Source organism: Cornus florida, unplaced genomic scaffold (assembly GCF_030987335.1).
Source record: "Cornus florida cultivar Cherokee Brave unplaced genomic scaffold, ASM3098733v1 CherokeeBrave_3.0.0_Hap2_Chr01, whole genome shotgun sequence".
Taxonomy (NCBI): Eukaryota; Viridiplantae; Streptophyta; class Magnoliopsida; order Cornales; family Cornaceae; genus Cornus; species Cornus florida.
The window spans coordinates 113,014,454-113,036,010 of record NW_026775571.1 but is presented as its reverse complement, the minus strand read 5'-3'; the positions used below and the strand labels follow the sequence as shown (position 1 = coordinate 113,036,010).

At 34.2% G+C, this 21,557-nt stretch overlaps 1 protein-coding gene across 3 annotated transcripts; it reads left to right on the top strand.

Annotated features, from left to right (window-relative positions):
• The first annotated feature begins 2,491 nt into the window (after positions 1-2,491).
• Positions 2,492-21,082, top strand: LOC132314728 (protein STICHEL-like 3). Of its 3 annotated transcripts, XR_009483499.1 has the most exons (7): positions 2,493-5,648; positions 7,935-8,154; positions 8,468-9,037; positions 15,353-16,007; positions 18,803-18,866; positions 20,244-20,430; positions 20,536-21,082. XR_009483499.1 is itself a non-coding variant. In XM_059813560.1 (6 exons), exons 1-5 carry the CDS (start codon positions 3,579-3,581, stop codon positions 18,853-18,855), a joined length of 3,576 nt encoding a protein of 1,191 aa, XP_059669543.1. In that variant the 5' UTR covers positions 2,492-3,578; the 3' UTR covers positions 18,856-18,866; positions 20,244-20,534. The 3 variants fall into 3 exon arrangements, 2 of the variants coding, with proteins under 2 accessions (XP_059669543.1, XP_059669536.1); XM_059813560.1 differs by lacking the exon at positions 20,536-21,082 and having other exon boundaries at positions 2,492-5,648; positions 18,795-18,866; positions 20,244-20,534; XM_059813553.1 differs by lacking the exon at positions 20,536-21,082 and having other exon boundaries at positions 20,244-20,534.
• The last annotated feature ends 475 nt before the right edge of the window (positions 21,083-21,557 follow it).

The following is a 21,557-nucleotide window of genomic DNA, read 5'->3' as shown; positions in this document are numbered from 1 at the left end:
GAACGACATTGCGAATCATATTAGATTGGAAGGACCCATTTTGATTATTTAATGGTAAAAGAAAAAAAAATAAAGTTACTAGAGAGTCCATTATTTTTTAAATATAGAACTTTCACTTGTCAAACACTGAACAATATATTTATATTTTTATTTTATTTTACACAAAATCAAAGATTTTCAATTAACTAAAATCTTAACCAAGTATTAGCTCTAGCTCGGATGTAAGTTGTAACTAATTTAAATTGATACCCCTAGTGCATCTTAGGAGTAAATTATATTAAATTTCTTGAAATTTGAACAAATTAGACATTGGAGACCGTTTAACTTTTATTACTATGACCTTTTTTAAACCAATTTGTCAGTTGCCAAAAAATGAGGGAAAAGTCAATAATGTTTTCATATTATATTACACTGCATCTTATACATTCAAAGGACAAAATTGTCATTTTGCTTTCATATTATATTAAAGTGCATCTTATACAATTCAAGGATAAAATTGTCATTTTTATAAATTTGGTTAATAGTTATGTGAGAAAGAAAATATTAATGGTGTCATTGAGCACACACGCCACTAAAAGGTTAAATTAATAAATGTTGAAAGATGTACAATGTGTAATTTACTCAATCTTCAAAGAAAGTATAATTTATCATAGTGTTGCGTTTGGGAACATAAAATCAGTACTTTAAATTTAAGATTAATTTTTTTAAAAAAATTAAATATCTTTTAATTATAAATTCAAATCATTTACTCAACCTTCAAAGAAAGTTAGTATAATTTATCATAATGTTGCGTTTGGGAACATCAAGTCAGTACTTAGAATTTAAGATTAAAAAAAATTTAGTTATTAACAACTTGAATTTGGGGCTTACAAATATAGCACAGATGAAGTCCTAGATTGCAAGCGGGCCACATTGTACGTACATAACATGACATATAAAAGACACTTGCATTGGCATATTGACCCCTCGTGCTAGACTGGCATTTGCCAGAAAGTGTAAAAGAAGAAAAGAAACCGAAGAGAATTTTTGCTCCTTATCATTAACCTGGTTATCATCATATAGTAATCAGAAACTTCTTTCTTAAACACATTCAAATTTGGCACACGTGACCTTGACATTGATAGTTGGTGTCAGGAGTACTAAAATTACCTGCCATATATAACCACAATTAGTCACTATGGATCATGATGCCAGTTTGAGTTATTTTTTTTACCACAACTTTATCATGTTAACATCAAATCTTATTAATTTTAAACAGTGAATGATGTTAAGAGTGAATATCTTTGCAGTCCAGCTGTTCGGTTACTTTCATGTTGTCTTTGAGAGTCCGACTTTAAATTTTTTAATCTAACATGACATTTATGTCTGAAAATATATATATATATATATATATTCAGAGGTATAATTAAGTGAGTAATTACTTTTTAAATGAGTAAAAACTACCATATATAGTCGCTATAATTAAGTGTTACTATCTGCAACATATTTTATTCTCTACTATGCATATTTTAATCCAGTAATAGTTGGTGCAATTAAATCGAGTATGCAATATCACATAACAACATTAAATCGAAAATGCAACAATGATGTGAATGTGGTTGCATTCCGATTTAACAATATGACAATGTTTGCATCTTGATGTAAAGAAAATGCTAAGTGTAGACGGGACTATTGTGACTACATTATCTTCGTCCATAGATTTGTGGACTTCGTTGTGAGACTCTCAAGAAGGCAAATTTATAAACTCGTGACAGTCACAACTCACGACTATGTGTAACACAACTATCTTTTGTACGAATATTACTTGTTCTAGAAGTAAATATATTGTATAAATATTTATATCGTTATTGTATTGGTGTTACGTTATGGATACAGTGGATTATATTCTTGATTTAAATTATGATCAAAGCTAGAAATTTTAACTTTCTAATAATATATGTTATTAGTGAAAATAAGAATATGGCTTGCAATCGCGATATCGTTCGCAATTGCGTGTAAAAGACTTAGACATATATTGGTATAAATCAATTGAATATATTGACGCATGGAAAGTATGTAACAATCTTGAATTCTTAAAAAAAAAATAAAAAAAATAAAATGAATCGATCAATGTGTGCGCGGATACAACGAATCATGGACAGGAACATTGACTGCCTTGTGGTTCTTGATTTGTTTTCACTTATTAATGCACTTTTTTGATTTGTTTTGAGATATTAATGCATTTGTCCAACTTTAGTAGCTCAGACTGGGAGGTGACCTAACCTCCATCAATCCATTGAAGATTCCAATATGGCCCAATCAATCACTCTGGATAGTCCAACCCATCAAAGACCGTACATGAGATGGTAAATTAAAAGAAACGGACCTTTTGTTCTCACGTGGGTCCACCAAAAAATAATTTGGTTTTCATTTAATTTAATTTTAGAACACAGAATTTTAAAAAATATATCAATATATGGTATATAGCTGAAACAAACGGACACAAAGCTTTATTTGCAATCTGTCCTGTTTTGAAGCTGTTCGTCAGCAGCAGAATCTCACTCATACAGCCCGTAACAGCCTTACTCACCTCTATCTCTCACCATCTCACTTTCTCTCTCTACATCTCCGTCTGCAGGACATAATTCTCTCTGTAAAACACTCTCTCTTACACTTTACAACACTTGTTCTCTCATTTTGCGACTCTCTCTCTCTCTAAATCGACTGTGTCTAAAATATACCCTACTCCTCTATCTCTCTATATATACACGCACACACATATGCACAACTCACTTCACTTTCTCTCTCTACAACTAAAGGCACCGTCTCTTTGTACGTCTGGGGCATCTTCTATCGTTTTCGGAGAAAAAGCCCTCGTGAAGTCCATGTGAAAGTTAACAGAGATCTGGGATTTAATGAGGGTAACGGGTCACTTGCCTCTGTTTCAGGTGAATCGAGTGTTCTCTAACCTCTTTTTCTTCTTTATGCTATCTTTTCCCCTCTTTTGACTCTTACGATTTCATGTTCACACTTTATCTCCACCTTAGATTTTCTTTGCCATTTTGTCATAAACGGTGATCTTTTAGGTCTACATAGCAAAAGAGAAACTTTGATTGGGTCGGTGATTCAAAAAGATAGTGTACTTACTCTGCTCTTCTTGTGTTCTGTGATATGCGTGTATGAGTTTTGGTTATTCTTTAGTTCATTGAAGCTCAGATGTTGCTGACGTTGCTGCTTCTGAAGTAGCATTTGGGTTTGGAGCTTTTTAAAGCTTGAATTTGTATGTCATGCCATGAGTTTTATATGTTGCTGTGTATCTGCTGGTGGGTCATTGATTTTTCTCGAAGGGTTGGTACTTGGGGTGTTTCGGGGAAGTCGCCACTGGACTTGAGATTATTGTTGTTGCATGTCAATTTTAATGCTTTGATTACGGATTTGTAATGGGGGATTTTTGATAGCTTGGAGTGGGCATCAATGTTGGATTTGGGACTTCATAATTTAGAAGATTTCCAACAGTTACAAATCCAGAAAATGCAGCATAATATATCTTGCCTTGATGCTCCAAAATTTCCCCTATTGGACACATTTATGCTCTGATCATGACCAGGGCTGTCCGTGACCGGATACTAAAAGATGCAAATGGTAGTATTAGCGATCATCTACGAAACCATATCCATTTGACGAATTGTATTCACCTGAAGAACCATATGCATAAACATAGCCCCATATTGGCTGCCGATAGGTCGCTTGTGAGGGATCTTGTTGTCCTTCAGAGGTCACGATCTCTCAGGGATCCTTCTACAAGTCCGCCATCATGGCATTCTCCTTCAGTTGTTGATCTACTTTCTAAATTAGGTGAAAATGATGTCACAGTGCCTACTGGAAGAAGGTCTGTGGGCATTGAACGCCAGAGGAATGGTAGAAGGTTGTCTGGTAGCTCACCACCCTTAGCTAATCAACCTATAACAAAGGTTGCTGCCAGGGAGGTGATCAGGCATAATGATAGGGTAGCTGCAGTGAGTGAGCATAGTAGCAAGAGCGGCATTCAGCAACGCAGAAGAATTAAGGGAGAAGAATCGAGTGGAAAGAATTTGGGGAATGGCCCTATGGGTGGCAATGATAAGCCTCTACAAGATGGTAATGATTTAGTTGATGATATTGCTTTGGGAAACACTGAACAAAAGGCTAAGAAAACGAAACAAAAGGGGAAGCATAGAGAAGATGTTCTCTTGAAGACCCTCTCTGAGCAATTGAATGAGGTTCGAACTAATAGTGATGATGTAGCATCATCTTACATCCATCTTCATGGAAAACATACCCAGAATGAGTTAACCCACGAGGAAGCAGAAGCCAGTATCCACGGCTACTGCAGTGGACTGAGTAGGATAAAAAGGCGCAAGTTCCGAGGTGCGAGAAGAACTCGAGCTGCTGTAACTTCCAGACATTCTTTGGCTCAAAATGAAATGTCCGTGGCCTCTAATTCATTTGCTCAAGGTTCAGCTCGCCCAAAGTATCACATGAAGGAGGAAGAAGATGAGTATGCTGATCAGAACATCATGAGAGCTCCCAGAAATGAGTGCATTCCTTGGAACTGGTCAAGAATTCATCATAGGGGGAAAACATTTCTTGACATGGCTGGAAGGAGTTTTTCTTGTGGTTTGTCCGACTCAAAATTAAAAAGAGGGGGTCCTCTTCCTCGAGGAAGAGATATTTCGGATATGTCTATGATGTCTGACCAATCAAGCTCGTCTACTAAATCTGATGCAGAAGCACAGCCTCTACTAGTTGAGGCATCTGGATCTCATGGTAGCACTGAAAATGCTGGTTGGGTGCATGACTATTCTGGGGAGTTAGGCATTTTTGCTGATAATCTATTAAAGCATGAAATTGACTCTGATCTTGCTTCGGAAGCTAGATCTGGTGATCGTCCCAAGTTTAGAGGGCGTCGCGATGGGAGTCACCAGAACCTGACGCAGAAATACATGCCAAGAACCTTCAGAGATCTGGTGGGGCAGAATTTGGTTACACAGGCTCTTTCGAATGCTGTTGTGAAAAGGAAGGTTGGGTTACTATATGTGTTCTATGGGCCTCATGGCACTGGTAAAACCTCTTGTGCTCGTATATTTGCTAGAGCTTTAAATTGCCAGTCTCCGGATCATCCTAAACCTTGTGGGTTTTGTAATTCTTGCGTTGCGCATGACATGGGTAAGAGTCGAAATATAAGGGAAGTAGGTCCAGTCAGTAATTTTGACTTTGAAAGCATTATGGATCTGATTGACAATATGATTGTTAGCCGTTTGCCATCACAGTACAGAGTGTTTATTTTCGATGATTGTGATACTCTATCTCCTGACTGCTGGAGTGCTTTGTCAAAGGTCTTTGATCGAGCACCCAGGCGTGTGGTATTTGTCCTTGTCAGTTCAAATCTTGATGTTCTACCTCATGTAATCATTTCCAGGTGCCAAAAGTTCTTCTTCCCTAAATTGAAAGATGCAGATATTATCTACACTTTGCAGTGGATCGCGACCAAAGAAGATCTAGAAATTGAGAAGGATGCATTAAAACTAATTGCATCCAGATCAGATGGATCTTTAAGGGATGCTGAGATGACTCTTGAACAGTTGAGCTTGCTTGGGCAGAGAATCTCTGTTCCTCTGGTTCAGGAACTGGTAAATTCCTTCTTTTCAACTGCCTAAATTAGATCTTCATAAATTGTTCTTATCTTCTTACATCATGTAATTTTTGATTGCTATGTTGGATTTCAAATAATCGTGTTTGTATGTGTATAAAATCAGCAATTAAGTTTAATCAATGAATGATTATTATTCCTCTGTTAGTAGAGCTAGCACGCTTGTTTAATTTTTGCAACCTTAATTGCAATGTTTATATATATATATATATATATATATATATATATATATATATATATATATTCTTTTTAACATCAAGTAATATTTTTAAGGTTGCAACTAATGTTTTGGAACATTTGTCGTAGATATTCCAGTTTAAGTAATGGTCCTTCAAGTTGCTGCCAATGCTGCATTTTCTTTTATAAGTGCCTACGCTGCATGCCTTTTTGTGAAAAATAATTGTTTGGTATTAATTAAAGTCTATCATAGGTTAATCAGTAATAGTTATATTTTTTGAAAAATAATTGTCACCAAGTAATTGAGGTGGTCTATATAAGTTAATTTGCATCACTTGTAGTACATGAAAAAAAATGTTTATTAAATTAATTCTTTTACATTACTTTTGCGAAAGATGATACCCTTTTAATGATCAAGGGAGCTCTTTGATAGAGAATTTGGTGTTTCTTCTTCTTTTTATTTTTATTTATTTATTTTTATCCTTCACTATTGCTGAAGAGTGGAATTTGTAGCTTTATATTTTTTTCCCAAAGTCACCACAATTTATTTATTTTTTTCATTTTTACTATAATTCTGAACATTAACAAATTCAAACCTTTAATGCCAAAAGAAGGGCCTTCGCTTTAGTTTAGTGTAAGTGAGCTCATTTTTTTTTTCTTTCCCAATTTTTTTAAGGTCCATTATGTAATCATATGTATATATATTTTTCTTACACAATTGTTAAGTACTTTGGTTCATTATTCTTCTTTGGGGCTTTTGGTACTAGATCAGGCTATGTCCAACTAAGCATGCAATCTTGTTAAATTGGCCTAGTTTTAGAGTTCCCCAAACAACCGCTAAAATATAATTCCGTACCTGATCATTTAGATGATGCTAGACTGCCACCCTTAAAATAGAAGTCCACCAAACACAATAGAAGTTTTAGAGTTCTCCAAACAACTGCTAAAATATAAATTATTTTTTCTTCGTTTTTCTGTAGTAGCAAAATGTTCTTCAGTAGAAATTAAATTGAAATTCTTACTATTAAATCAGAAGACTATTATAATTGTTATAGAAAACCACCACTTCTTCTATTGTATCAATGAGAATGTTAAGTACTACCTCTGTCCCACTTTAAATGTTGCCTTTGGGAACCGTGACTCACAAACATGTGACTCACGGTTCCCGAAGGCGACATTTAAAGTGGGACGGAGGTAGTACAAAATAAGGAAAGGGGAAATCATTATGAAAGAAAAGGATATCCAACTGGGCTAGCCAATAACCCTCACAGGAAACTTTTTGATTCATCCAACTCTCACCAAGAATATAGCATGCTTCAAAAGAGACCACACCCGTATATAAATAATAGAAGATTCCCTCCTTCCTATCCCAACCAAGACAGCCATAGGATTTGCTACCTTGTTACATCCCCTATATATGTAAGAAGTGAACCAAAGACAAAAATGTGGAGACATCCCCTACTCCCTTTTGTTGGGTTATAGGGAGATATTGTAAATCCATGGAGGAGATAGTTGATTTTTTGGACTCTTAGAGAGTTTAGAGGCCCTATTAGTCCTTGTGTATTTTCTGAGGGATGCGTTCCCCTTTTGAACGCTTCTTTATACAATCTTTACTTATAAAAAAAAGAATGAAAAAAAGAACAGCATGCAATTATTAGATCACCTAGAACTTTAGAAATAAATTCAAATTCAACCAAGCAAAGATTGCATTCTGAACATAAAGCCAGGCCACCAAAAGATCAACTCAACATAATGTCATTTACTGAGTAATAGGTCTTTATTGGGTATAATTTGGAAGTTCTTTACTTTGGTAAAAGAAACTAAAGTGAACCAAAATGATTAGATACAATGTGCTATAAAAATACGGAAATCGATACTTAATTTGCTAACAAACAGATATGATTCTTACATATGTTACTTTTTTATGTGCTTGTTGTTCAGTGTTTGATATCTTGTATATATCTATTTGTGATAGATACAGAAAATGCTTTTTATAACCTGCATGACATCTCAATATCTTTTCAATGCAGTTACTGGCTGTCATTGTTAAATATAAATTTGTTCTAGAATTATTCTATCATTTTTACAGGTTGGGCTTATCTCTGACGAGAAGTTGGTGGATCTACTTGATTTAGCATTATCTGCTGACACAGTTAACACTGTGAAGAATTTGAGAGAAATCATGGAATCTGGTGTTGAGCCATTAGCTTTGATGTCTCAACTTGCTACAGTAATAACTGATATTCTTGCTGGTAGCTATGATTTAACAAAAGAAAGGCCTAGAAGGAAGTTCTTTCGACAACAAGGATGTAAGTTTAAAATTGTTTGGCTGTGCACTTGTCAATGATAGACTTGACTAATTCACTAATATTGATATAACAAAAAGATTTCACTGATTTAATAGAGTCATGGTTTGGATGCATATTATCCTCCCTTTACTATTTGAATATGAAAATGTAACATATTCAAAGCAGTTTAGCATGTTCAGTAATTTTTTTCCCCTTCCTATTTGCCTTAAATATTAATTAAAGTTCAAAGCTTTAATTTTATGAGGGGTTTCACTCTGAGCTTTCTTTATGCTTTGTGTTTTCTCCAACTGACGAAGGAAGTTGTTGGTTTCAGTATCGAAAGAAGATATGGAAAAACTGCGTCAAGCTTTGAAAACATTATCTGAAGCTGAAAAACAGCTGAGAATGTCAAATGACCGATTAACATGGCTAACAGCTGCATTGCTGCAACTTGCTCCTGATCAGCAGTATATGTTGCCCAGTTCCTCTGCAGATAGTGGTTTTATTAATAGTCCCTTGGTGGTCCTAAGTAATACTGGTGGAAGAGAGAGACCCAGGAAAAGTAATGTTGAGCGCGCTGCAATGCCTAATACTGATAAAGGATTGTCAACGGGTCTTAGAATAGGAAACCTTCAAGCTGGGAGTTCTAGTGATATTTATTGTAGTGGTAAGATAAAAGTTAGTAGTACAGATAGAAAAAGAAACACTGGTGTGGGGATGCTTCCTGAACAGATATTCACAGTCTCTTCTGATATGAATAGAGTAAATGGCAGGTCATTATCAGGTAAAGTCCATCTAGAAATTGAAGAAATTTGGTTGGAGGTACTTGGAAAGATTCAAGTAAATGGCCTAAAAGAGTTTATGTACCAAGAAGGAAAGCTAGTCTCAGTCAGTTTCGGTGCAGGTACTTCCTAACATGCATTATGCCTACATACTCAAGTCATGATTCATACCCTATTTTTTATTTTTATTTTTAATATTGTAGGATTTTTTATATCAATTCTCTGTATGAACATTTTAGCTTGGGGAACTCTAAAAAAATATTGGGGACAGATTCATCTGTGGAGTTTGACGCAGATTTAAGGACAATCATAAGCTTTAAATTTTTACTATGATTCTTTGGGTTCCAATGGCACTAGAATAAGGTATCAATCCCAATTTTGGAGATTTTAGATTTGGTTATGGACCAGCAGTGCCTAGGAGAATGAGAATAGAAAAAATTTCTTCCTCAACTTTTTCACATTATTTCTAGATAGTAGTTCCTTCTCTTCTTTTCAAATAAATCACATTTTCTCCCAGTAGACACATTTTTTTTCTAGGAAATATAGAAGTAAAAATTATTATTTATAAATTCAATTTTTTTTTACTAGAAAGTTAAAAATTTGAAATACCAAAAAGACCATAGGAATCCACTGTGCACTGGGTTTCAAGAGAGCAGTTGTAGTGACTTTTTCATGGTATGTCTTGTGTTGATCAAACAAACACTAAGGCTTAAAAACATCAATTTAGATGCTGCCTTTTTTAGTAAAATAAGAAAAGCATTTGAGAATTGTGGTTAAAAATTATATAATATATAATAAATTGTGGCGCCTTTTACTTCTGTCAAAAAAATACCTGGATTTGGTGAATCTAACTACTTAATTTTGTTCTTTTTCTTTTGACGATGGTAATCTCTTTTAAGAACCTTACCTAGTTCTCATAGTTTAAAAAAATTAAGTATGCATCCCTTGCAGTTTTTCTATATCGTACATTTAGAAAATTGCTTGAAATTGTTGTCATCTTAAAACTTTAAATTGTCCTCATATTGCTAGAAAGCACTACATGGAAACCTTTTGTTCCAAAACACTAAATTTGACAATCTAATATTTTTTCTTTAAGAGAGAAATAATATGAAAGTATCAGAATAGATCTAGGGCTTAACATAAATTGGATACATTTAGTATAATGCTTTTAGATGTTTCATTCCATTGTAACAATGTTCAACAACTTTCCTCAGACACTTCAGCAATATCATCTACAGGCCAACTTCTTGTATAAAATTTGGACTTTGGAGTATGCGGTGTACAACATTCCTACTATGTTCCCTTCAACATCTTATCATAAAGATATGTCTTACTGAATTAATTAATTCATAGCATTTCTTTGAGTAACGATTAAGATTTTAAATAGGATGCAAGAAAAGAAAGCACAAATTGGATTCTTGAAATCAATTAGGCACCTTATTCAATGGGTGGAAAGGATGTAGGCTCGATTCTTAAAGTGTCCTGCATAGGCAAAAAAAAATATTATACACATGTGAAAACGTATTATACGTACACCTGGTACATTTCCATTTAGTTAAGTGAGTTATAAGGGCATTTGATCTTCAAAGTTAGTTTGAAATGTTAGAGGGGGCAAGTTTTGGATTTCCATGTAAATCTGAAACTAAATGCGTCCTGAATTGTCATTACATGATGTGACGGTTAGCTACAAAATGGGTTAGAGTGCAACTTTCTTTTTAAGAGGGAGGAGGCCAGAGTATTTTGAAAAGGTATGTTTGGGAAGAATCTGCCTATTTTTCGAAAAAAGAAATTTAATTATTGAATAATATGATTTATTTAGCATATGCCTCTATAACCTAGTGGTTAGTGCCTCCAGTGGATTTTGGGAGTGCCAGGCTTTGACTCTTTGCACCTATTAATCTAAAAAATAAAAAAAAAAGATTTATTTAAGCCTAAATCATTTCAAATTTCAAATATTTAATTAATGATATATAAGGAGTGAAGAACTAAAAGTGACTATTGATTTAAGATTAGAATTCTAAATAGGTTATTAGTATATATAAATTTTATATTTTAAAAAAACATCGGTATCATTTTTTCAAATTACAAAATAAAAAGGAAAAAAAAAATGCATCGATATCTTCTTCTGATTCAAATTAAAAAATGCATCATCCTTTTTGACATTTTTGCCCTTCAAAAAGAACTTTCCTTGTAATATGTAAGGATTCTATGATAACTCTGCTTAATACCTTTCTGCCCCCCCTTCCTTTCCCTCTTATGTGGCCAAACAAAAAGATGGAAAAACGCCCCTTTGCTTCCCCAGGGATACCTTTTATATCTTTCCAACTTTCCCTCCACTTTTCATCCCCTGTACTCAACAGAGCATAAGACTAAGAGTTCAAATGAATCTTACAAGAAAATTTGGCTTTTCAAGCAAGGTCCCAAAGTCAAGCGAGTTCAACCAAATTCTAGTAAAAGCAATTCCTAATCATGTCATACGGATGGAAAAATCCATCGGTCCATTTGTGGGGCTCACTTGGACATTCTTCCTTTTCAAGTATACACTTAATGTCGGTCCTCATCATAAGATAATAGCCTTACTAAATAGACAAGGTAATGATTCTATTTTATACAGACCATGCATAAAATGATATGGTAGTTAATATTAGATGTTGATAAGTCTCACCATCATAGGTATGCTTAATTTTACTTGTATAAGATTAAAGAAATATATAGGAATGTTCATGTGACAAGATTAGAGCATATATAGGAGAAAGTTAAAAGGTACCTATGATAGGCTATGATATAATATCTTTTGTTACTTCATTGCATGTAATAATACAACATATGTGTGTTGTTTATCTTACAATTTGAATTTGTATTCTATATATGCTATAATATCTTTGAGTGAATTCTTAATGTTTGATCTTAGTATTATTTAATAAATGGGTTATAAATGCTGTTTAGTATTACTAACATTGTGCATGGTTGCTTCACAAAATTACAAATAATTGTAATAGTCATAGTAAAAAAGAAAAAGAAAAAACAGTAGAAATAGAATTGTATGATATAGTGATTTCATTTAGACTATTGAAAAAGAAATTGGATTTTTTTTAGTGAACAAAGGACTTCAAAGGGAATGAATAAGGAAATGAACATTTGTTAAAGACTATAAAAATTATAGTAAATTCATCATTTATTTAAAGAACTTGATATGAAGCAACAATAAAGGTTCTTAGAACGATATGTCTTAGGAAAAAGCAAAAGACATGATTTTTTTTTTTTTTGGGGGGGGGGGGGTGTGTGTGTAAGATAGATGAGGGAGAATTTGAATTTAGTTAATAAGTACTTAATATGAAGATAAAAAAAGATAAAACTGAGAGAGGTGAAAGAATCATTTTCCTATTTTTAATATTTAGATGACTTAAAAGAAATTTAATGTGGTAACAATAGTTTATATACTAAACATTGAGAGCATGGGAAGATTAGAATAGTTTTTGGTAGCCAATAGAAGTTCTTTTGTGGGGTGAGTTGGGTAGCCCAGTTGGTAGAGGCACTCCCCTGTGTCGTGTGGGGAGCCCATGTTCGACTCACCCATCCTCCCCCCTCCCCCTCCTTGCCCGGTAAAAATAAAAATAAAAATAAAAAAGATCTTTTGTATGCAACTACTTGTAATCACTAAAGCTTTCATGAAATTGGTGCAAATACACGTAATAGAACTAGAGGAGTGTATGTATATAAATACATATATATATGGATTAAATCACTTTCCTTTTTCACGCCCACGATTGGGGTCCCTTTTTCCCTTTGGGATTGGAAAGAGGGTAGGGGGTGAGGGGAATTGAGCTCCACTAAAAGTCATTCCTATTAGTGTGACACCAATGGTTGGACCTAGCAGTGGGGGCCAAATAAGTGTCTTCTTTTTACTTTTCCAGGCATACAATTTTAATGTCCATCATTTAAATCTTTACCCAGTCTAATTCTTGGCCGTAATAATAATCTTTCTAAACATTCCATGTGGTGAATGATGAACCTATTGTCTATGTTATGACAAGCGCAGTGAACCAAGAATAAAACAAGAATCACGACAGAAAAGTAAAAGTGTCACTCACAAAGAATACAAAGATTTCCGTTGTTCGGCTTAAGTCTAAGCCTATGTCTATGGTGAAGATCCGGCGAAAGATTTTCGAAACCCTAGCTCTCGCTCTCACTCTCATTCTTGCAATTTTCAGTGTTCTCTCGTTATTTCACTCCAAATCCTAAACACCCTTATATATCGGGCTACAAGAGAGTAATAAACAGGGTACACTACCCACAAGCAAAAAAAACAAGTCAAGAAATTTCTCTTTCTGGTCGAAATCGGGTCACAACGCGACTTAGGTGAAACAAAATTCGAGCCACATCACAGTCTATCTATGTGTGCATGTACAAAATATTATGGTAGTTTTTATCAAATATTGACAAGTGTTGCTATAGTAGGTTTTCTAAAATTAAAAATTTTGTTCGTGTAAAAAATAAAAATATATGAAGGGTTATCAGCTGGAGCAATTAAGCAAAAATGAAAAGGTATCCATGGTAGTCTATGTTACAAAGTTTCCATTAATGCACTTTCACCAGATGTATACATTTATAGGTGTGCATTATATACACAAGGCTTTGAATTGATTATTTTAATGCAAGGTATATTAAATTTTTGTAACATTTTTCATAAAGCTCATTGAGTTGCTAATAGGAGTTTACAACATTTTAGAATACATTTTTTCAACTTCTAGTAATCTTTCTTTATATTTCATTACCCAGTCCCTTTCCTGGTTTGGTGACTGGTTCGTGTTCGAAAACATTCAATACGTGTCGGATGTTGCACCTGGAGCCAAAATTTGTGAGAAACATACAATGGTTGGTATCCATGGTGTGCCATTTTAGTAATATTTATTAACGGGCTTACAATTAGTATTAGTATTATTGATCTTATGACACGATACTTTATATGTATAAAAAAAGTAATACTACTAATCACTGTATTAGTGGTATTGAATGACAAGGTTATTTTAAGAAGAGTTTTTTGAGTTACGAAAGAATTTGACAATGGATTTAAAAGAAGAAAAATTTATTAAAAACGTCTTATGTAAGGATTGTTGTAAATAAGTTACTTGTCTAAAAGAATTAATATGAAAGGAACATAGAGTAGTTTAGAACTAATATGTCTCCATAAAAGCTTAGTAAATTATGGGGGGGAGAGGGGAAGTTGAGGAAAAATATCCAGAAATAATGGAGTAATTAAGATAGAAATGTAAAATGGAAGAGGTGAGAAGGACTTTTCTTCTATTTTTGTTATTTTGATTTCTTCAAGAAATTTAATAAGATATGGATACTTTGTATTGCTTGATGGTTAGACTGTGAGATTAGGATATTTTTCCTTTTCTTTGGGATTAGAGAGAAGGGGGAGGGGGAGGGTACGAGAAGTTAAATCCGATTCATAAGTAAGAAATGGCTAAAATTCCATTAAAAATTTCTGAAATCACTCTCAAGTTAAAGATAAAAATACCATTATTTTCAATTTTGTTTGAGGGGTCCTATCATTCTCTCAGTGTTGCCATTCTCTGTCCACTTGTTTTAGCTTAGAAGAATGGAAAAGCATCATTGCTAGATAATGACCAGATATACAATTATTTTTCAGACAATAATTGAAGCACCCAAGCAATCTCATTTTACCTACATTAGTTCTGCTATCAATTAAGTAAAGCACCTGGCTGTGTGCCTCTAAAGGGCAAACCATTGCAGGGTCTAGGGAGGGTCAGATGTACGCAGCCTTACCTCAATATGCGGGGAGGCTGTTTCCTTATTTTGAACCCGTGACCTCCAGGTGACAATGGAACAACCTTACTGTTTCGCCAAGGCTCACCCATCAACCTTACCTTACTTAGCTGTGTGCCTCTCCTACTCTTTATTCAAATGTTAACATTGCAATCCACTTGATTTTCGTTTTGCACAATAAGACTGTAAATTAGACCATAATGAAGCTTACCTTTTGTATATCCATCCGCTATGCTACTAAAAGTTTTATATGTGGTAGTCTATGGCTTGCAACATTGCCAAGCTATACATCTTTATTGAACATTTTATTGGGAAGATATGTAAAAAGACATTTTGTGCTAAACTCAATACAATAATGAACTCAGTTTAGCATGTTGTCCCTTTGCTTGTTCTATTTTTGAATATTGTTGCTTTTGTTGTTGGATGCTGTGTACTGCTTGATATATGCTTCCGTAATCTTGAACGTTATTTGTGTTATTCTTAACATACAGATAGTGAGGATGCAACCTCATTTATGCGTCCTCAATTCTATGTGTAGGATATTTACTTTGTCACACTGATGGTATATTTGTGACATGCTAATTCACAGAAATAATTTTTGAAGGAATCTACTTGTCAATCTAATTAGTTGATCTTTCTTGCAGCTCCAACTGTTCAGTTGATGTTCAGTTCGCATCTGACAAAATCCAAGGCAGAGAAGTTCAGGGCGCATATTTTACAAGCATTTGAGTCTGTTCTTGGGTCCCCTGTAACAATAGAAATCAGATGTGAATCAAGGAGAGATGAAAGGGCTGGGATTAACATGCCACTCATCTTACCGACTTCCCAAGATTGTTCATCTCAGATCTACATAAAGCCAGGGCTGATGAACACTAAAAGGATGCCTGAGGCTGGATATGATGATATCAGAAAAGGAGTTCCGAAGGATAGAGATGGTTTAAATCAGGTCCATCTGTTGCAGTCTGACTCCATTGGAAAGGCAAAGAATGAAATAGTTGAAATTGTAGCTTCTCCCATAGGACCAAAAGCAAATGGGCATGTTGATAACAATACACAATATGATAGAAGAGATCATGAAAGTGGTTCTGTAGGAGACGCAACATGCTCACCTAAGAAATCTGCTTTGGTTTCTCTCCCAGAACGAAGGAAATTAGGGGACCGTAATCAGAGTCAGAGCCTAGTGAGAAGCAAGGTGTCCCTTGCACATGTCATTCAACAGGCGGAAGGATGCACACAGCTAAATGGATGGTCGAAACGCAAAGCAGTATCTATTGCTGAAAAGCTTGAACAAGAGAATCTGTACGTACTATGATACCCCATTTTTCTCTTAACTCTCATGTCATTTCATATATATACTTTCCACCACATATGTAGAAGAGATTTCAGAAGCAAAACCAAACTCAACTATGATGATATACTGTGAAGACAATCACGACACTGAAACTCTTAAGTTGAGTATTAGATGGTTAGTGATACGAATACACTACATGTCACAACCTGGGCGTTATTTATTTATTAAGGAGACTTGATTGCATTGACAACTTAACATTTTATATTTCAGTCTTTGCAAGTTATCCTTCAACTCGTGCTTTAGAAAGCCTAGTTTTTAAGGATATATATTGAAGGTGTACTGTAGAGGTTTAAATGCTATCTGCTCTTTGATATTGGTTTGCTATTAGCTTTCTCCAATAAAGGATTTCTCACCTTATGAAGTAAGGGACTGAGGGGCAATGTTGAAAAGCAAAAGTATTCAATGCTTTGGCTTTGAAAATAGATACACATTATGAAACAAGTGAAAATGGAAAGGAATACATTCATTACAGGAGTAAATGGGACGCAAAATATAGACCTTGTTCACAAATTCCAAGATTCCTTTACTTTGGAAATGCTGATGACTAAATTTTTGTTTCGGGAGCTTGAATTAGCCTATTTCACTAAAAGAAAAAGGTACATGTGTCCCTTTTAGCAGAGAGTGCTGCCTACAGGAATCACAAATGCAATTGTTAAAATTCAGTATCCAAATTCGATAGATAAGGAATCTTTGGTTTAAGTTGCTGAATTAAATAATAATGATACATTAATATGTAAGAAAATTAAAAACTATGACAAATATGAAAGAAGGTGAAAAAGTTGAGAAAATTTTGGGTAAAATGTGAAAGAAAACATGTACATTCGGAGTTTTGAATGAAAGAATAAACAAAAATAAAACATGACATATAATTCTATTGTAGTACCATAATTATAATAGTAGCTTATTGAAAAAAAAGAGTTAAAAAATAAATAAAATCCAAGATATTTCTACTTAATCTTCAAGAAGCCCAATTGAGATGCAGTGAGATTAAATGATAGATACAATAAACAATATTTTTGTAATAGAAAACAACCAGGATCAAGGATTGCATATCAGAAGATTGGGGAAAAAAAAGTATAAAAGAAAATAAAGACAGCCAAGATCAAACTAAGATGTTCTTGAGAGAAAGCTCATCACTTCAGATTTGAACAACAAAAAATTTGGAAAGCATTTTAGAGAACTAGTGAGTTAGGCAAATGGGAAGAAGCTGGTAGAGGACTTGACAGAACTGAAAGTTGATCCTGCAAAATGAGATCTACTAGTGCATCTGTGAATTTCTGTAGACTAATTTTCCCCCCTTTTTTCTGCCACTTCCTGATAGGATCTTATGATTCTTATGACAAGGTTTTGACCAGCAAAGTATTATTTGATAATGAATATCTTTTATTGTCCAGTATCCTTTATGTGCCCTCATGTGACATAACTTTATCTACTAGAATGTAGCTTAATTCTAATATTGATATTAATTTAGTAAACTTTTGAAGAAGTTTATGGATAATCTGTCAGAGACATTCCTACTCTTTTGGGAGGTTTAATTGTTTCATCAAGAGTTCTCCTTGATTTTAATTTCTTTTTATTTTACTTATAGAAAAAAATCCTTTTATTTTCCTATTTTTTTGGTGGGGTTCTTTCCTGTGTTTGAGCTTGGTAGAAGCCTTCTAGGGTAGAGCTTTCTCTTCGGCCATAATCCTGCCCAAGATAGAGGACCAAACACCCAACAAATTGTGAAGGAGAAGAAGGAAAAATGTCACAGCAAAGGAGATTCCGTTTCCCATTTTACCATAAATGAGATCGAGTAATGTTCATCTCATGATTCATATTGATATTACCTAGAAGAAAAAAGAAATGACAAGTGAATTCCAGAAATGCTTATCTCAAGTACTTATAAAAAAAGTATTGCTTATCTCAAGTTACCAAAAATAAAATTTTTAAAAAAATGAAAAGAAAATATGTAGTCTTGACATATTGCTAATGAATCAATTTCTGCTTTCCTTTTTCTTAACGGGTCTGTTTTATGGCACAGTAACATAGGTAGCCTTCAAACTGATGCTCAATGTAACTTGTTGGTACTAAAGCAAGGAGACTCAAGAAAAAGGACCTCTTTATTCATTTATTTATTTATTTTTGTTGTTGTTCGAAAGCTGTTTTTTGTGAGTTGGAAGGGCATTGTAGAAAACATTGTCAAATGTTCTAACTGTCTGCGGCTTCTTTTTTCTGTCCTTATTACAATGGAGTCCAAAATCTTTAAGAGGATACTTGATGTGTTGTGTGGCAGTGCTTTTGCATGATTGTGATCTTTTTATTTTTACATTTGTCCTGTTTTGGTATTTCATTTCTGGCAGTTTGAGTTGAATAAGGCATGGACAATCATCTTATCTTCTAGAAATTGGCTTGTCAAAAAGAAACTACTCTTTTTATTTTCAATCATTTTTAATTTACTATCGGTTCAGAGCAGAACAAGTTTCTTGCACAAAATAGTTGTCTTAGTTTCCTAGAATGGTTTCACAGACCCAGTTGTCCCTAATACCAAATGGAACTCTGGTGAAATAAGTTGCTTCTTTAATTATGTTGCATGCTTTCATGAGAATCCTGATTGTAGTAGCCTAGTAGGCAATGTACTATTCATGTTCTACATTGGATGAAACCTACTTGTTGCTTTGGTTGTCAGATAGGCGTATCATTCCTTTGATGTAGACAAAATTCTGAAATTTTCGAACTGGTTTGACATTTCTTAGTGTTACAGGAGACTGGAGCCCAGATCGAGAAGCCTGCTTTGCTGGAAGGCTTCTAGAGTGACTCGTCGGAAGGTAATTCATGATAGACCTATAACGATTGTATAATGAACTCCCCAAGGTCCACTTTCTTTAACCTGTGAAATATTAAGACTGAGTAGTTGTTTCCTCCTTGTCCCTTGTTTCTTCTCTAGTCCTAGTATGTTGTAAAGTTTTTGTAGTAACGAGCATGAACCACCTAGAATTACAAGAGGCATCCTGTTTATACTAAAATATAATTTGGACATGTCTTATGGATGCCAAATAGATAGATTGTGTATGGTACATGATCACATTTTATTTCATTACTTTAATATATTTAGTTTATTTTTTTATTTGTTTCTTTTTAGAACAAGTAGCATGATCACTTTGTTACTTTCGAAAAGAAAAAACAGATTAATGATCTGTATTATCGAAGTACAATAGTAGGGAGGAGCAGGTCAGGTCTGGGCAGAGGCCAAAGGGCATGAAAATATAACTAACCATAGATTCATGTTAGTGCTAAACAATAGAGTGCCTGTCCTACTTAATAATAGCTTATTCATAGAATATGAATGTTGTTAAATATTTCAGAACCGAATGGTATTAATATGATAAAAATGAGGAAGCAAATTGGACACTAATTAATCATGGATAGCCTCTTGATGTTCAGCCATTGTTATACTTCTTGTCACATTAATGTGCATGTGCACATGTTATGATCGGTGGGCATGACCTGGTGAATGTGTCGCTGACCCGCTGTGTACTCTAATAAATTATTGATGCCCTAAGCTGTAATGGACTAATATTTTAGAATTCATCGCTGACCCTTTATTTGGGTTGGTCAGACGTGTAATTGCTGTGGGTGCAACAATAACCTATTTAACCGATCCCATTTCTGTAGCTTACGTGTCTTGTCGGTCTGTAACAATACTTTCATCACAAAAATCGTGCCTATATGTTTCTCTTCTAACATTTTACATCTGGAAAGAGCAGAAGCAGTAAATACCTTTTGCTCTCAGTAGTAGTTATTTTCTAACATTCATTGTCTTCGCTCATGGTCATAATCGCTTATCACTGTTCGAGCTGTGTCTGAATTTTTAAGCATTGTTCCTTTTTATTAGTTTTGTTTCATTTATTTATTTATTGGAGTTGGGTGGAACAGTGGTTGATTTTATAAAATAGTATAGAACTCTTTCAAAATCTAGTTACAAGAGGTCTGCTATAACAGTAACATTTTTATTTAAGACCTATCACTGATAACTGCCAAGGCAGGATAAGTAATTGCCATGAATTAGTTTAAGTAGTAGCTTTTCCAATATTTAGACTTCTAATAGAGAAATTAAGTAGATTATTCTACAATGTCAGTTGTAAACTATAGTATGTTTCCAGTTCTACTATGAAGTTTTTACTTATAAAATTTTATTTGTGCAGCTTTCACGTTTGAAAACTAGAACAAGGAAACCACATACTTTACTGAAAATCGTCTCCTGTGGAAAGTGTTTCTCCGCCAAGTCTCCAAGGTGATACAAGAATACATATTGGATTCCTCAGAGGAGCTTGGCACAGACCTCATTTGGATTAATTATTTGTATTTATTCATCTTCATGATGCTTACAAGGTCAATCTGTCAGTCAAATCCTTTCTTTTAATAAAGATTAAATTAGAATAGAAGAAATGAATAGTGCATCCTTCATTAATAAACTTTCAGTTGTTTTCTTTGCAGATCTTTTTGTTTTAAGGTCTTTCACCCTTCAAAATTATTGCATCCTTCCATTACTCGTTGTGGTCGTAGTCTATGGTGTGTATCATGCTTTTCTTTTTTTAGAACAAAGTTACAGAACCGCGACAAGTGCAGAACACCAGTTTGGTTTCTTCAAACTTGCCTGCTGAAAGAGCTACAATTTCCTCCAGAGAAAGCTCAGAGGCTCTATTATGGTGAGTTCATAAGAAAAGATTAGTGTGATAGTCCAAGTTACATCCTTTATCATCGTTGCCACTATGATTTAGTCTTTGAAAAATGAATCTTGGACATGTAGAATGTATTTATCCTTTGGTTATGTTTTTTGGTTGATTGGTGGACATGAGAAGTCGTTTTTATAGTAGTGCTTCTAAAACACGTCGATTCCAATGCATGCATGAAGATACGAGTTTTGCTTTCAACAGCAAAAATAGCATTTCCAAAATGTTTACTGAACTATGGTGGAGAGAGATGAATGTTCTTTCCGCGAAAAACAAATTATTTTCATTGAGTCAAGAGTGGTTATTGTTTATTCCATTATTTTTGGCCCAGTGGAAAGGCGACATGTGGCGAGTTCCAACTCTAATAAATTATTATTGGAAGTTATGTAATATCACGTAGTAATTGAAATCAAAGACAAGTGGACCAATATAATTCTACCATGTGGGGTTTTCTATCTTTAAGGAAAGAGGTGAGTCCTATTAGGACTTGCCATCTTTAAAACAAGGGCCCACGTCTTCCTATATGGAATGAGTTTTACTACATATGGTGAGTTCTACTGAGCTTACTATGGTACTTACTGCTGTGGATCAATTCTTTTAAGGGATTGTTATCTTACCATTTGGTAAGACCAAAGTTGGTTTAGCCAAAAAGAAGGAGAACGAGGGGTTGATTCTCTCCTTATTTTTAGGAGACTTCATTTAGCCATGTCAAACAATGTTACTAAAAGGGAGGAGACGTGGGAGTTTAATTTCTATAAATATATATATACACAAATAAGGAGAGAA

What these genes read in the sequence shown, in the direction of transcription:
- LOC132314728 (XM_059813553.1), top strand. Translation starts at nt 3,579, where the DNA reads ATGACCAGGGCTGTCCGTGACCGGATACTAAAAGATGCAAATGGTAGT. An exon ending in TTCCTCTGGTTCAGGAACTG is followed by an intron (nt 5,649 to 7,934) that starts GTAAATTCCTTC and finishes TCATTTTTACAG; the next exon opens with GTTGGGCTTATCTCTGACGA. An exon ending in GTTCTTTCGACAACAAGGAT is followed by an intron (nt 8,155 to 8,467) that starts GTAAGTTTAAAA and finishes TGTTGGTTTCAG; the next exon opens with TATCGAAAGAAGATATGGAA.